The sequence below is a fragment of the Euleptes europaea genome, chromosome 5 (assembly GCF_029931775.1).
Source record: "Euleptes europaea isolate rEulEur1 chromosome 5, rEulEur1.hap1, whole genome shotgun sequence".
Classification (NCBI taxonomy): domain Eukaryota; kingdom Metazoa; phylum Chordata; class Lepidosauria; order Squamata; family Sphaerodactylidae; genus Euleptes; species Euleptes europaea.
Genome location: NC_079316.1, coordinates 62,575,663 through 62,592,784, shown reverse-complemented (window position 1 = coordinate 62,592,784; position 17,122 = coordinate 62,575,663). Strand labels below are relative to the sequence as shown.

General features: G+C 36.5%; 1 protein-coding gene across 11 annotated transcripts in view; it reads left to right on the top strand.

Moving 5' to 3' along the window:
• ABLIM1 (actin binding LIM protein 1) overlaps positions 1-17,122 on the top strand; it is a 194,750-nt gene that overhangs the window by 161,240 nt on the left and 16,388 nt on the right. For 6 of the 11 annotated variants that reach the window (XM_056849486.1, XM_056849485.1, XM_056849481.1 and 3 more), the window contains 3 exons: positions 4,779-4,883; positions 7,408-7,455; positions 15,638-15,784. In XM_056849486.1, coding sequence (XP_056705464.1) covers positions 4,779-4,883; positions 7,408-7,455; positions 15,638-15,784 — 300 coding nt within the window. The remainder of the gene's footprint in view (positions 1-4,778; positions 4,884-7,407; positions 7,456-15,637; positions 15,785-17,122) is intronic. The other 5 variants (XM_056849479.1, XM_056849477.1, XM_056849483.1 and 2 more) reach the window with 4 other exon arrangements.

Sequence of the window (17,122 nt, the reverse complement as noted above, 5' to 3'; positions counted from 1 at the left end):
ATACCACAGCTTATAAATGGTTGGAAGATGTCTTCACAGCTAAAGGGGCCAAACAAAGTACGAACAGTATTTTTATAACGTTTTCAAACTCTTAATACATCGCTGGGAATACATAGAAAGTGTGAACAGGGAATACAAGTGCGGTAACAGCCAATGTATCATTGGGTAGCTTTACCTACATGCTGTGGGAGTACATAACTCAGAGATCACTTCTTGTAATATGGCTTGCACCCAGTTACCATTTCCATATAGTGGCTGCTCTGTGAGCTTTGACTTCCATAATTTGTTTTATCTCCACATCACTTCCAAACATAAGATGTCTTGCTGTCTGGTGGCTGTTTCAAGTTGCCTCCACATTTCATCTGTATCACAAGAAGCATGGCAGTATTGGTATTAATGATAGATTATCCGTTGAACATATTTTCTGCTGAAGGCATGATAAATCTGTCCCCAGAGCGTGACAACAAATATGGAGGCTATCATATAGGAGTACAAGTAACATCTTGCAAATGTGCAGGGTCATATTATTTGTAGTGTTTTGGGCTGAAGTACACATGCATCTCTGCACTTGAAATAATTATACAGGGGGGTTGGTAATTTTTAAATAATACATACTATTTTTAAAAAAAAATCAAAATTAGTCTGTAAGAAGCCACAGGTATAAGGGTAGGACTAACGAGAGTTGTTATGAATCCTGAGCCTTTAGTATGTGTTACACAGTGAATGAATGGATGAATTTAAAGAGTATTTTCCAGTATTTTGATCCCCTCCCCTCAGCTTGATCAAAGAATGGTTCCAATATTATAAAACTGGATCAGAGAGTAACCCCTTAAAGCAGTTATAGGTATTTAATGCAAAGTAATCCAAAAGGTCATTGGTGCTGTTGGTGCTTGGGAAGCTTGGACAAATTTCGAACACTTGTGTACACCTTGGGTACCAGCTGTTCAAGCCTACCAAAGAGTTTGTGTTCCACAATTATCTCCATATTGGTTTAGAAGGGATCTTAGAGCTCTTCCACTTGGTAGTTTTGAAGGTTCTGCAGTCTTGACATGCTGGTGATCTAACCACCACTGTTCATTCACTTGCTCGTCCCCATCTGTACTTTAAATAGAGTTGTCCAATTCTGTGGGCTATGCAGTTGGCATGGTTACACATGTGCTTTCAGCATGGTTAAAATGAGTTCTATGAAAAAAAGCCCACAAGAAAATTGCCCACAGAAAAAAACCCACTGTCATAAATGCACACAAGAAAAAAGCCCACATGGAAAAAAGCCCACACGGAAAAAAGCCCACGCGGAAAAAAGCCCATGCAGAAAAAAGCCCACACGGAAGAAAGCCCACGCGGAAGAAAGCCCACACGGAAGAAAGCCCACACGGAAGAAAGCCCACACGGAAAAATACTCAATTTCCATATTCACAATATGTTCGGAAGCAAGCATCTTATTTGTTTAAAATGATGAGTACCTTCATAGTCCATTTGAAAGGCCTCAACAAATGGCTTCCTGAGTACCTTCAATTCAGAGAAGCAGGGCGTTACCTCTGGAGTTTGCATTCTCTACTGGACTCTTGCTCAGCCCCTGTAGTTTTTGGAGAATTGCTGAAGTGTGTGTAGTTTCCTGTGCTTGTGTTCTGAGACAACAAGAACACTCTCATTTGTGAAGACCCTCGGAGGCCAGTTCTACCCATATGGGCCCCTGCAGTCCAGGGAGTCTACCACCAAGAAAGTCAATAGGTAGACCTGGCCTCCCAATGGGACTCAGCTGAAGGCCAGGTCTACCAGGAGGCTTTTATGGCGGTAGACCAGGCCTCCAGATGAGGATTCCGGATGGGGGGCAGGGGGATGGCAGGGAGGTGCGCCAGAGGCCTACTTCAGCATTTGCCTCAAGTCTGAGTTGCACAGGCACACTACTGACTTGCACAATTATTACACAACTATCTTATTGCTGTTTTTTTTTAAATGTACATTATGAGTTTTATTTTTTTATTTTTGTAGTGCACAGTGGAGTTTTCAAGAAGCCAGAAGAACAATGAAGTTATGATTTACTTGGGGCTTGAGTATCTCGCTTTTTGCACTGTCAATGGAGTGGTGATTTGGAGATGCAGACAGAATCGCTCTATAAAGTGCCATTCAATTATAAAAACAAAAGATGGCAACGTAGTTCAAGAACCACAGAGCATTGTCATGATTCCTGTCCTCAAAAAGCAGCAGCAAACATTGCCAGAAGCAAAATGAGGGAAGACATGGGAGCAGTAAGTGCTACTCCTCGCAATGTGATGGGAAATGTGTTGTCAGCGTTAAATAATGATATATTGGCCCATATGCCCAGACAATCATCCCTCGCAAGAAGTCTTCTCTATCACAGAACAAATGGTAATTTGCCTAACCCCAAAACCATAAATTTTGACATCCCTGAAAAGTACAGTCAACTCATACTTCACGATTCAGGTGTGGAGAATCCAGACAGAATTCTGGCTTTAGGTGATAGAGATCTTATGCTCGAATTGAACAAAGATATATATGGAGATGGCACATTTAATAAAGTGCCAAATATGTTTTACCAACTGTACACGTGGCATGGCAAGGTGGGTAATTCATTTCCACCATGTATTTACATTTTACTCCAAAAAAAGAACACAGACACCTAGAATGTTTCAAATAATGAAGCTATTGATTCAAAATCTGGCGCCTCAAAAGGTTTTAGTCGATTTTGAGAAGGCTTGTATGAATGCAGTGAAGATTGCCTTTCCACACGCTGAGGTCAAAGGGTATTATTTTCATCTGTGTCAGAATCTCATTAGGAAAATCAACAATGTTGGCTTGAAGACTGAATATGAAATTAATATGAACATAAAAATTACACTGAAGTCTCTTGCTGCATTAGCCTTTGTCCCAATTGATGATGTAAGAAGTGTTTTTGAAAAGCTTGCCACCACATTTCCAGATGAAGACAGCTACAATGAGGTGCTCACGTACTTCTTTTCTACATATATCGAGGGTGCAGCAGGTAGAGTTCCTCAGTTTCCTATAAGAATATGGAATCATTATGATGCAGCCCTTGAACGGTCACCAAAAACTACCAACTGTTGTGAAGGATTTCACAAAGCTCTTAATTCCCTGTTCCACTGCAGTCATCCCAGTGTGTGGTTTCTATTTGATGGACTGCAGAGGGACCTGGCTTGCCACAAATTAACATTGGCTAATGCACAAGCAGGTCGCCCAAAGGTGAAAAAGAGAAGATACGAGGCACTACATGACATGGTTGCCACTTCTGTGCAGGAGTATGAGCAGGTGGAAGATAAACTTACTTACTTAAGGAGATTGGCTAATTTGCAGTAAAGATTTATATCTGAATTATTATTTACTCGATTTATTATTGAATGTTGGTCCCTCATTTAATCCAGGGGGTCCCCATTCATTCCGGGTTTGTTTTCAACAGCTGGCAGAGATATAAAAACAGTGAAATAGCTTCATTTTCATGTCAAATGAAAGAATTGGCAGGGATATTAAAACAGTGAAATGGCTTTAATTTCATGTCAAATAATCACTGTAAAGGAATAAAGTATTTAGTTAAATAACAAATTAGAGACTTTTGCAGAAGTGTGAATAAAATTAATGTGAAATGTAAGAATAAAAAATGAATAATTATCAGGTATTATCATACCAGTACAAATAGTGTTTTTCATGATTTGGAAAACATAAAATATGGTTCTTTCTGATCTAGTTATTTTTTTATTAAGTAATTGTTAATGTTAATTGTTGTGAAAGTTATGTTATGGGTTGTAAAAATTATGTTATGGCTGTAATTTCTTAAAAACAAAATAAATAAATAATATTAAGTATTCAAATGTATTTTTGTGTGGGCTTTTCCCCACGTGGGCTTCTTTCCGTGTGGGTTTTTTTCCGTGTGGGGTTTTTTCCATGTGATTTTTTTCTGTGTGGGCTTTTTTCCATGTGGGCTTTTTTCTTGTGTGCATTTATGACCATGGGGTTTTTTATGAGCAATTTTCTTGTGGGCTTTTTTCATGTGGGTTTTTTTCTGGTTACCGTTAAAATGTACTTTTTCTTTTATCCACTTCCTACATTTCCTGGTTTACAGAAGTATGTTGAACTGATAGCATAATGTTCAGACTTGTCCTTAGTGGCCCTTCCCTTGTACTCCCCCTTAAGAAAAGTTTCCTAGAGGACTCTTTGGGACTGTCAGAATGAATAAAATGGGTTCCTAGTGAAGATAAGGAGTTTGAACATGTAAAGAAAGAACAAAGATACCAAGCATTAACCTGAATCTTTAAACTCACAGCTTCTCTCCTTCTCTTACATGTAGGCTCATTTGGATTATGGGAGTCTCATCTAAATGTACAAGTATCCTGGAAATAAATTTGAGTTAGAGTTTGCATAACAATAGCCTTGCCAAACATCTAGGACACTTAAACTGAAAGTTTTAACCCCTGCTGATACCGAATCATTACCATGTAACTTTCCATTCCTCTTCACTGCTTATCCATTTAATTGAAATGCATTGTTTCTTCATGCATGCTGTTGGAATGAATGAATGAGAGATTGCAAGCTGCCTGAAATGCGATTCCAGCCCCAAAGTGAATGTCTCCCTTAATATGGCTAGCAGTGCTTTCCAATGCTAGGCACATTTCTTGATTACAAACTATATATTTTTGTTTATTTCCTCCCTGGTTTTTGTTTTCCACCGGCTTTTGGTTGGGTTTTGGATTATACCTGCTTCTTTACTGCTCTTTGTTTTTGTTTTTCCGTTCTTCTCATTGGAGGCAATGAGCTGTCCAGCGGTCGGAACTCCCCCGCCCCTTATCGGCCAGACAGCCGCCCTCTAACACCAACTTACGCTCAGGCCCCTAAACATTTCCATGTTCCAGGTAGGAGCTGGCACTGTTGCGTGTCTTGATGTCCTGTCATAGTGTAGACCGTAGCCTTTGTAACCTTGTGTCTTGTCTCCATTATTCCATGCTGCACTTCTTTAGTTTGTTTTTTGAGTATACCATAATGTGTTTGAAACACAGAGCTTATTGGTTTGCATTGAGAGAAATTGGGAAATGCTGACTTTGGTGAGATTTTTGAGGCTTAAAATTAATTAGAGAATTGGAAAAGGAGGATGCACTATGATATGAGTATTGTGTGAAGGCTCAAAGTCTTTTTTTCCCTTACACCAGAGTAACCCTGTAGGCACTCTACTTGTTAGCTGCTGTCTTTCACAACTTTAAGGGGCAGGTGGGATTCAGGAACTTATTCATTGTTTTGCATTTTTGTCTCATGATAAATGTGACTTTCTATTTGGAAATGCGTAGCTTGGACAGATAAGGCCTAGAAGGTATGTTGATGCTTCTTGGTAAGCTTCATTATGGGTCCACAGTTTGTGGACGTCTTCATGAAGAAATTCAAAATTTGCATAACATCTTCAGTGCAAATTGATTGCATAGTGAGTTTCACAATATCTACTTTATTTCTGTACGCTTTCTATTAGATAAGGTTCCCCCCCATCTTTTAAGCTGTAATGCCTGAATTCAGCCTTGTATATATAATACACTATGCTGCTAATATATGGGCTGCTACTAATACTACACATACCACACCATGGTAACTGTATTCCACATAAGGCATAATATAGCATCTGTTTCTTAAATTCCATCTACATCTTATCCTCAATAAAGGCAAATAACTCCTATGCACAATACAAGAGTGTTCTGTAGAGCATTCCTTTTCTTAGAAGAAAGAGAATAAATGGTGGGTAGATAACACAAAGTTACATTTCTCAGAGGAAAAAATGTAAATCCAAAAAATATAAATAGCATTAAGTTCTTAAAATGTTTTTGAGATCTATATCTATATATTACATGCCAATATTATATTGTTAGTTGGGTGAGTTTGCTTTTTTCTCTGCCATAGCAGATGTGTACTAGAAGTTCCATGTTCAGGACTTCTCATGATCTTTTAAAGTTAGTTCTCAGGTGTATAGAGATCCAGTTAAGCTCCCCCCCCCCGCCGTGCTGTTTTCCTGACCTGAATTTATCTAAGAAGGGTGCAGTAGCAGATTTCTTGGGGCCCTTTCAGATGGAGAAAAAGAGCTCTATGGAGAAGACTGAAATCCCTTCTCCCTGTGTGCCATGGTCTTAATTCAAGTTGGACCTCCACATCCCTGAGAATGAACTTCTAAATATTGCTGAGAGTTCCAAACATTGAATTACCAACATGTGTCTGGTTTGGCCCACAGTCTTGGATCTCTGTTCTTTCAATGTACTTGGAGGTGATAAATATGACTGTTTATACCTGCCAGTGGGATTTTCTGTGATACATGTCAGGTAAAGATGTTTCTTTGGCAATGGGGTCTAGACCTGTCAGAGTATTTGCCTTGATTGCCATGGATTTCTAAGACAAGCTTAATGGACTCATGCATATTGTGGTTACTTACTATGAGCAAAACAGCTTTATTATTTATTATAGATGGCAATAGGTAAGACCCTTATATATTCCTGTCATTGTACCAGACAACATTAAGTGGCTTGCAGCAATATGTCTTGTATAAGAGGGGTGCAAACATTTGCCTTAGAACTCTCAATTGACCTGTTTAAACCTGAATGGGAAAATCTCTTAAACTAAACAATATTTCTTAGAATTTCCCCCAGTTTTTTTTACAGTACCTCTTGCATTCCAAGAATCCTCTCTGACATGTCGTTTGTGTTGTCTTATATATTTAAGAACATGGACCTTTTCTCAAAAGAAAAATCCAAGCAAGTATTTAAAAATAAAAGGTCCCATACTTCTACCATATTATATTAGACTTCTAGCCAAAAAATTATATGCCATAAAATGCTCCTGACCAAAAACCTGTACTTTTGGTGGTTTGAGTTGGATTTAGCACTAAACTAGTTAGGCTCAATGCAGTCATTTAGGTGACTGTTCTTCAGAATGGCAGATTAGAAACCATGTTCTGAAGCTTTACATGTAAATGCATCTCATGGCTACATGTGGTATCCATCTCTTTGGTTGGAAGGAAAATTGAGCTACTGTTGCTCAATTTTCCAGCAGTCATTTTGGGTCTTAGTGTTATACCAAATTCCTGTCCATCTGTGATTTGTCTCCTTTGGCTGCATTTCCTCTGGAATGATTATCTACCTAATAACCTACTAAGATCTCAAACTGAGTGGCTTATACCTTAGGTACATAACCATTGTGCCAACTAGATATGTCTGTGATACTTTTCCATCTGTTTTTATGTTTTGTTTTTATCAAAGTTTTTTGTGTATTACAACATTTGGCTTTCTAGATTTTGTGCCGAATTTGGTTTGGGATATCCACTAACTTGGGGTCTGGTTTCTTCTCCTTCTCCCAAAAGTATTAGATGAGATCCAAATGTTCATATGTTTTTGCTTTTTATTTTTACAGATCAAGGCATCAATATTTATAGAAAACCACCTATCTACAAACAACATGGTAAACCTTATTATTTCTGTCTTCAGTGCTGGGCAATCTGATATATTAAATATCTGCATGACAAGACAGTAATCTTATCCAGTGCCTTGTGCTCATGTTAACATTTTTATATATCAGCTGATAGTTGCATGCTTTTTACGTTACTGCATTTTTGTTTCCTTTTTATTTTCCTGGTATGGACGGAATGTTCTTTGAAATATGCAAATAAACATTAGAGGGCTCATTTCTTTGAACATAATTTTTCATAATGTGGGTACACATGGCTAGATTGATGTATAGAATCCTGTTTGTGGATGAAAAAGACACAACATATGTCATGGTGGCCTTAGTTTCAGGTATATAAACTGGCTCTATTTTCAATGTCAGAATATAAGTTTTTTTTTTTTTAAAGTAGCATTCCAAATGATACAAAGAAAATGGACTAATCTTAGAATTGAGATAGAGCTGATAAGAATATGCCTTCCAGGCTGGGGCTCAGCCCTAAAATGCCTGAAATAAAATAGTGTGTGTCTTTGAACATATGCCCAAGAGCCATTCTCTTCCCAACTAGTAATTGCAGCTAGTCCCCAAACACCTAAAAACCTAAAAAAGGTCTTCTCAACAGTCTTCATTTTCCAGCACCTTGTTCATTAAGAAATTAAGCACTTGCAATATATTTTTGGTACAAAATAATATTATAAGATAATTTTGTTAGTCTTTGATTAAAATGCACGGTTATTATGTGGTCACTGAGAACTCAAGTAGGAAAAAAGCTAGAAAGATGTAGAAGTCTCAGAACGTTTCCAGAATAAAGCATATAATAGATTTTCAAGGGCTAGTGGTTCTCATGGGGTATTCATATTCTTATTAATACAATTAATATTTAACTTTCATTTTAATCATGTCATTCAAGCTTTTTCTTAACATTTATTTTTATTTCTTTATGATTTGTATTGTGTCCATTCACCTTCCATTTACATATGAATGTTTTACCACTGACATCTTCAATTTTAATATGTAAGTATTATTTGAAGTCATGCTTTTGTAGTACCTTGAGTTCCAAGCCAAGATAGCTGGTGTATTAACCCATGAAAGCTTTACAGTTTGCTTATACAGTTTCCCTTTGACGTGAAAGCGGGCTGCAGTGAGTGCACATAGTGTAAAGGACTTGTGCAACTTCTATTAATTTTGCTGCACTTTTTGCAGGAGATGTTTGCAGTTAATTAAGGCCCTTTAGAACAATAATTATTACATGTTTTAAATTAGCGCTTTCCAGAAAAATCAATAAATATTCAGTTGTTTCTCCTTCGTTCTTCCCCCCAAAATATTCTTCTTTTGTTGGGATACTACATTTTCTAAAATTAGCAGTATTTTGTAGCACACCCAATTTGATTCTTCATGCCAGGTAGCATATTTATTGATCTTGTAACTGCTGGATGGAATGTGGTTGCACACATTTCCTTTTTTTTTTTTTTTGAAATTTTTTTAATTGGTTTTTATAATATAAATTTTCCATGTTAACAAACAACAATATACGTAGTATTAAAAACTAAATCATAGGTAATGTTGTTATAATTGTTTAAGTACTAAATAAAAATAAAAAATAAAGGAAAATTTATTGACTTCCCCATCGCCTCCGTCCGCCTCTTAATAAAGTATTCTATCCCATCGTGATATGGTCTGATCTTAATTATTCTTATATCTCAATTAGGTTTCAATCACATTATACTATCAATATAATTGATTACGTTTCGTTATGTTAACAATGTCATCTAGATCAGATTAAAAGGTATTCTTCCATTTTCCCCAGTCCTAGTTCATATTCACAATATTTCATCCACGCCTCCCATTCCCCCATAAATTGAACATTGTCTTTTTGATTTAAAATAGCTGTAAGTTTTGCCATTTCCACCAGTTCAAACATTTTCATAGTCCAGTCTTTTTTCCCAGGAGTGTCTGCCCCTTTCCATTTTGCTGCATAAAGCAGTCTTGCAGCTGTAGTCGCGTAAATCAAAAAAGTCCTGTGTTTTAACAAATCATCAGGTATCATACTTAATAGCATCATTTCTGGTGTTTTGGGTATGTTTTTTTGTACTATTAGTCTTAATTCGTTATAAATCATATCCCAAAAATCCTTAGCTTTGTCACAAGTCCACCACATATGATAAAAAGAACCAACTTCTTTATTACATTTCCAACATTTAGGGGATGTCACTTTGTAGATCTTTGCAATCTTCTTAGGCGTTAAATGCCATCTATACATCATTTTATAGATATTTTCTCGAATTGACTGCGCATTTATTCCTTTCAGGTCTTTCGCCCATAGTCTTTCCCATTTGTTTAGGGCAATATCATGTCCCACAGTTTGAGCCCAATTAATCATTGTTGGTTTGATTATTTCCTGCTCACAATAAATTGTTAAAAGAAGATTATACATTTTAGAAATCAGTTGAGTATTATTATCTAATAGCATCCTGTGAAAAGATGATTTTTCTTTAGAGAATCCATTCTTCATATCTTGTGTAAATACTGATTTAATTTGATGATATTGAAGCCATTGTAAATCGTCTTTAAGTAACTGAAAGTCTTTTAGTGAGCTTTTCTTTCCTTCCCAGTTAATTAACTCTTGGTAGGTAATAAATTTGTCCAATCTAAGTGGGCGTAATGTCAACATTTCTTGAGGTGATATCCACATCGGTGTTACTGGTTCAAGAATATGTTTATATCTCATCCATATATGAAATAAGGAGGACCTGATTATATGATTACGAAATGATGCTTGTATCTTAATTTTACCATACCATAAATAGCCATGCCATCCACTTATATTGTTAAAACCTTCAAGATCTAACAAACGCGAATTGGATAAGTTCATCCAGTCCTTTAGCCATACTAAAGCGGCCGCTTCAGCATAAAGTTGAAAGTTAGGTAGTGCTAAACCTCCTCTAACTTTAGAGTCCACCAGATGTTTATAAGCAATCCTCGGTTTTTTCCCTTGCCAGATGAAATTTGATACGTCTTTCCTCCAGGTATCAAAGTATTTAACATGTGATATTATAGGCAAATTTTGGAATAAGAAAAGCATCCTTGGTAAAATGTTCATTTGGATTGTTGATATACGTCCCAAAAGTGACAATTTTTTATTTGACCAAATGATCATATCAGTTTTTATTTTGTCCCATAGTTTAAGATAGTTATTGGTTATCAAGTCTTTATTCTTTGCAGAGATCCAGATTCCCAAATATTTGATCTTATTAGCCTTCTCCCAACCTGTGTATGATATAAATTCCTGTTGTTCTGTTTCTGATAAATTCTTAAATATTGTCTTTGTTTTTTCTTGGTTAACTTTAAATCCCGATACATTTCCAAAATCGTCCAAAGTTTCCAACAGTATCTTCATTGATTGTGTTGGATTCTCCAAGATTAACAGAAGATCATCCGCGAATGCTCTCAATTTGAATTCATGTTTTTTAATTTTTAATCCGCGAATGTCCTCCATACTCCTTAGCTTACAGCATAGTGATTCCAACACCAACAAAAATAATAATGGAGACAGAGGACATCCTTGTCTGGTTCCTTTCTTGATTGCGCAGTTGTCGGACATCGATTCATTCACCAGAATTTTTGCCTGTTGGGATGTATATATGGCCGATATACCTCTCAAGAAACGGTCTCCAAAATTTAATTTTTCCAATATCTTTTTCATAAAGTCCCATGAGACCATATCAAAGGCTTTCTCTGCATCCAAAAATACAAAGGCCGCCGTTTGTTGAATATTCTGGTCATAATATTCCAATGAATCTAATAAAACTCTTATATTATCTTTAATTTGCCTTGCTGGAACAAAACCTGCTTGGTCTTCATGTACAAGGTCCTTAATAAAATGCTTTATCCTATTTGATAAGACCGAAGCATAAATCTTATAATCCACATTTAACAGCGAGATAGGTCTATAATTTGAAGTTTTTTCTGGATCTCTTCCTTCCTTAGGTATCAACGATATAAATGCATGTGACCAAGTCTCTGGGGATGCTCCCTTATCCAAAATTGTATTACAAAGTAATACAAAAAAGTTCACTAAATTGTCACTAAATGTTTTATAAAATAGTGCAGTAATTCCATCTGGTCCTGGTGTCTTGTCCGTTTTTTGTTTCATTATTGCTTCTTGTATTTCATCCTTTGTAATTGGTGCATCTATCCATTCTTGTTGGGGCTTTGAAAGGACATTCATCTGTATTGAATTTAAAAACTTGTCTATTTTCTTTTTTGAGATATTTTCTTTCTGATATAACTTAGTATAGAATGAAACAAATTCTTTTTGTATATCCGTAGTTGTATAAACTGGTCCTTTAGCGGATTGAATTTTTGTTATAATCTTCTTTTGAAATGAGTCTTTCAGTTGGGTCGCCAAAAATTTTCCGGGTTTATTAGCATGTTCAAAGTATTTTTGTTTAGCGGATTTTAAATTTTTGTTCATTTCCTCCATTATTATCAAATTTAGTTGGTGTTTAGATACAGAAATCTTCATTTGTATATCATTTTTCTCTTCTTCATGTAAGGCCATAACCAGTTTTTGCTCCAAATTTTGTAGCTCCCAAAGTATATTATTGGTAAATTGTAGTTGAGTTTTCTTCCAGGCCGTGTGTTTCTGTATCATAAATCCTCTTAGAACAGCTTTAAATGCATCCCAAACTGTATTCAGCGAAGTTTCCCCATTAAGGTTAATTTCAAAGAAATCTTTAATTAAGTCCTGTAGTTCTTTTTGAATCTTGTTATCCTTTAAAAGTTTATCATTTAGTCGCCATCTAAATGCTTGTTTATTGTTCCATTCAAATGTAACTGGATTATGATCAGAAAAAGTTCTTGGTACAATTTGGATTTTACGTAGTTGCGTGAAAATAGATTTACTAGCCCATATCATGTCTATTCTGGAGTGTGAGTCGTGTCTCGCTGAATAAAAAGTATATTCTTTAGCCGTTGTATTCATTGTTCTCCAGATGTCTTGTATTTCCAATTCTGAAGCCATGGTGAAGAAAGTTTTAGGTAAACATCCTTCATTTTCGTCTTTTGCTTTTGATTTTTTATCCAAAATTGGGAGAGTAACACCATTGAAATCGCCCATCAAAAGAATCTGATCCTTTGCATACTGAGAAATCAGTTCATGTAGTTGTCCATAAAATTTAGCTTTTCCTTCGTTAGGTGCATATATTCCTACTACAATCGTCTTTTGCCCCAATATTTTGGTCTTGATAATTACAATTCTGCCTTCATTGTCTTTGTACAGTAGTTCAGGACTAAGGCTAGAATGAGCATATATCACAACTCCCTTTGTTTTTGTTTTAGCCGATGCAACAAATGCTTGTCCAAGCATTTGCCTATCCAGGTATTTTTTGTGTTTTGTTGCTATATGAGTCTCTTGCAGACAAATTAGGGAGTATTTGTATTTCTGTAGATATTTAAAAATTCTAGCCCGTTTGGTTTTTTCATTCAAACCATTCACATTCCAAGAAATTACTTTTGCCATGATGTAGTAATTATTGAAGCAAACTATTCAGTCTATAACACAGTGCCTCCTTCTGCTCCCTGTGGTTCTTCTTCTTCTTCTTCTTCCTCTTCCTTTTGTTCCAGGGTTAGTCCTTTAAGCTCTGTCTTGTATTTCCTCAGAAATTTTCCCACATCCGATGGAGATAAGATTGTCATTTTCATTTCTTTGTAGGTAAAAGCCAAGCCTTGTGGCATAATCCAACAATATTTGATACCATTAGCTTTCAAAACAGACACAAATTCTTTGTAATTATTCCTCTGTGAGAGTAAATGTCTTGGTATGTCCTTTAATAATATTAGAGGAATATCTCCTGCTGAAACCGGACTGTCATAGTGGATCTTCATGATCCTGTCCTTGATCCTAGTGTCATAAAAAACAATCATGAGATCTCTTGGTTTAGATCTTTTCATTCTAGCAGGTAATGGTATTCTGTAAACTCTGTTGATGGCTTGGTTCAATTCTTGTTCTTCTATTTGAAATAAATAAGCCAGATTTGGGACTACAGTTTCTTTGTTGTCTCCCATCATGTCTGGAAAATTGCGCAGACGAAGGTTGGTTTCTCTAACTCTCATCTCCATCATTGCTATCTGATCTTTAACAGCTGTCTGATTAGTTTGTATTGTTTCAATCTGCTTCTCTTGGCTTGCTAATTTTTTCTTTGTATCCTTGTGTTCTTGTAACTGCTGGATGGAATGTGGTTGCACACATTTCCTTGGGCTTCTATTGGGTATTGCTTGCAAAATGTTTAATGGCACATCCTCCCATCCATGATGCACATGCTATTCTGTGAACATTTTAAAAATTTAATTTAAAAATTTAAAAGTTAACTTTTTAGAGATTGTTCACGCCCCTCCTGTATAATTCCAGCACAGTTGTGAAAGATAACCCATTTGCATTTCTTCTGACCTCCCATTCTCTTCCATTTTGTAAGTGTTCTAGCAGTTATTTTTTTCACGCTTCACTTTTCCTTCAGTTGTGCTGGAGGTAAATCTGTAAGCACATTGGTGATGTGGTCTCCTCCCCCATTAAATAGCAAAAGAATCTCACAGAATGATACAGAAGAGGAAGTATTATTCAAAGTTTAAATTACAGTTGAGGCACACTTTGAGCGATCATGTCCAAAAGCCTGAAGAATTTAATGTCTCATTCATTTTAGCTGAAGTTTGGTTTGAGTCTTACTGTGCTTCAACAAAAGTGGGAGATGAATGCCAGCATTTTCCTTTTCTTTTCTGATGCACAAAGCTTCCATTATCCAATGTATACATGTCCAAAATCAGCCCCCATATTTTTTGACAGGTGAAGGGATCTTTTGGGGGCATGCAAACCAAAACAAATTATCTTGAAAATGCTCAAGTTTTCATAGTTCCAATCCTTTTTTGTTTGTTTCATGGCATAGGCCTAATGATTTGTCATTAAGATGTGCTAAGGGTGAAGTTACAGTACCATTTTGCATATGTAAAACATTGTTCCAAGAGGATTTTTTCCTTATGGCTTTCTGGTACTGAAAGTTTCACAGTTGGGGTACATGAATGTATCTTACTGATGTTTCCATGCTTATGATGATTGTGTAACTTCAGTTTAAGTGTCTTGTCAGTACAAATTAAATGTTACATTACTCTAATGTGGAAAGCCATCGGGGCCGATCTAAATCTTAGGCAAATTGAAATCATATTTCAGAGGCAGTTTCTTCCTTAGATCAGGTCTTAAATTCATAGACAGTGGTTGATACAAGCTTTAAGGATGCTCGAAGAGTTCTTAAAAAATAGTTAATTAAACTCCAATGCTTTTAGCTAAATACTGATTTGAACTGATGAGTAAGTATTTATTTAATGACACTGGAGAATGCTTTCAGTGATTAATACAAAATGGCGTTGTGTTGCAAATTCAATTCCCACTGCAATTTTAAAAGAATTTTGTCAAATGCAGTTGGATAGAACCAATAGAACACCAAAGAATTATTCCTGGTTTCTTGCCTAACAGCGGGGAAATGTGGGTTATTTAGATCTACTTTTACTAAAGGCTGTTAAAGACAGAGAGACAGAAAGAAAAGAAAAGAAAGAGTCAGTTCTGCCACCCTCTCTGCACGCCACAGTGGTGGCTGCCCTTCTCGCCCCCGCCCCCAGTTACGGCCCTGATTGGCTTTACCCAGGTCCAATTGGCCTGAGGTTACGTTGTTGTAAAACCACCCTCCTTCTCTAGAGCAATTTTACAAATTTAAAATTATTTTAAAAATAAGGTAAAATAAAAATGTAAATCAAGAAACATACCTAACAGTGCTCTTTAAAAGGTGGGCAACCTATCTGAAGTATGGAGAAGAAGGGGGAAATTGATGGCTGAATCATCCTTTCAATAACTAGTATGGATGCCCACATTTACATTGCAGAGATGGAGGGAAGCCGGGCTCTTCTGTTAGGAGAAGATGTCAGTATTACATTTATACTAGCAAGAAGCCCTATATTTTGTTTTGGAATTTTTGACCCAAGACATTAAGAAAGAGTTTTGTCTCTTGCTGAATGAGAGCACAGGAAAAAAAGAGTGTATATAGTGCTAACTTTTTGAATTGTAATAGAACTTGATGTAGAAATGAACCGTAGCGCTGATGTAGACTATGACATAGCAACTTAATCTGATAGTCAAGTTCCCCTGATTGCCATCTAGATGCAGCTGCTTTGGCAGCCCAGAACAAGTCCTCCGATGATATCATCAAGTCCTCCACGTTCCCAGCAGCCCACGCTCCAGCACCCAACGAGATTCCAAAGATTGAGACAGAATACTGGCCAGGTCCTCCCTCACTTGCGGCTGTAGGTATGGAATAACAAATGATGTGAGCAAAACAAAAAACAACCCCCCATTTCCTACTACTTATTAAAGCTTGAAAGTAATTGATGTGACAATGAACTTGTCCACTCTTGCTCTTTTATGTCACTTAAGGGTGCCATACTAAATAGATATTTAATAGCAAGAGTATAAATGAAAATATTCCCTGAAAAATGTCTAGAATTTATAATGTTGAAACTTGTGGGATTTCAAATCCCCAAAGTCTTCACTCTGGAGGCATGCATGGCCTAATTTCCATCAGGAGATCTTCACAGAAGCCACACATCTCACTTAAAACTTCCTAGAATTCACAAAGACGTTTTGGGGGGTGGGGGTTGATATAAAATGTTTTTTAAAGGAGATGCTTTTTTAAAAAAATTATGTCTTCAATATATTCCCCCCCTCAATCCTTTTGGAATTCAGGATCATTTAAGTAGGGATTTGGGGGTTCTGTAGGATATCTCCTGAGGCGGGAAAACTGAGAAAAATCTGGGTTTCCATATTTTCATGACCCCCTGTATCATGGCCATGAATATTGTGAGGACTGTGTCAATAGAATTTAGTCTTTACAGAAAGGATATGCCCAAATTAAGTAGTTGATTATTCTAACTTTGACAGTCTCATTAAAGCTAGTACAATTCCTTGAATACTGCAATGAAGCCTGACTTCTTTCAGTTTTTGGTTCTTGTTTTTCTGTTCTGGTTGTTTGTTGTTTTGCCTTTTCATTCTATCATGTTAGGAAACAGCATTTTAGAAAATGACATTTCTGAGGTTCTTCATGAGACAACCATAGCATAAATAGCTAAGTGGTTAAGGTGGTTCATCTTTATACTCTAAGGTATTTATTTTATCTTCTGTGTTGTTGTTCTTTTGGACCATATGCATAACCTTTTTAAAGCCCGACATGTGTATCATGTTCATCTTCATCAAAAGGCAGCTGGATTAAATCATTGCTACCTATTTCACACTAAAGTCTGACTTATATGTTTCTGAAATTGGTGTCACATAGTGGATAACAATACAATCCCAAACAGAGTTGTGTTCTTTTAAGCCCATTGATATCAGTGGACATAAAAGTGTGTAACTTGCTTTGGATTGCATTGTAGGAGCCTGAACTGTGATCTTAGGGGGATCCAGGACCTTATCTGGGTCACAAATCTACCAGATAGCTTGAGGCAAGCCACTCTGTCAACCTCAGTCCTCCATCTGAAAAATGAGGGTAACAATGCTAGCCTACCTTACTGGACTGATGAATAATAATATATGTGAAGCACTGAAATTGTTATACAAAGGCTTGTTGTTACTGCTGCTATTCTTCAGACATGG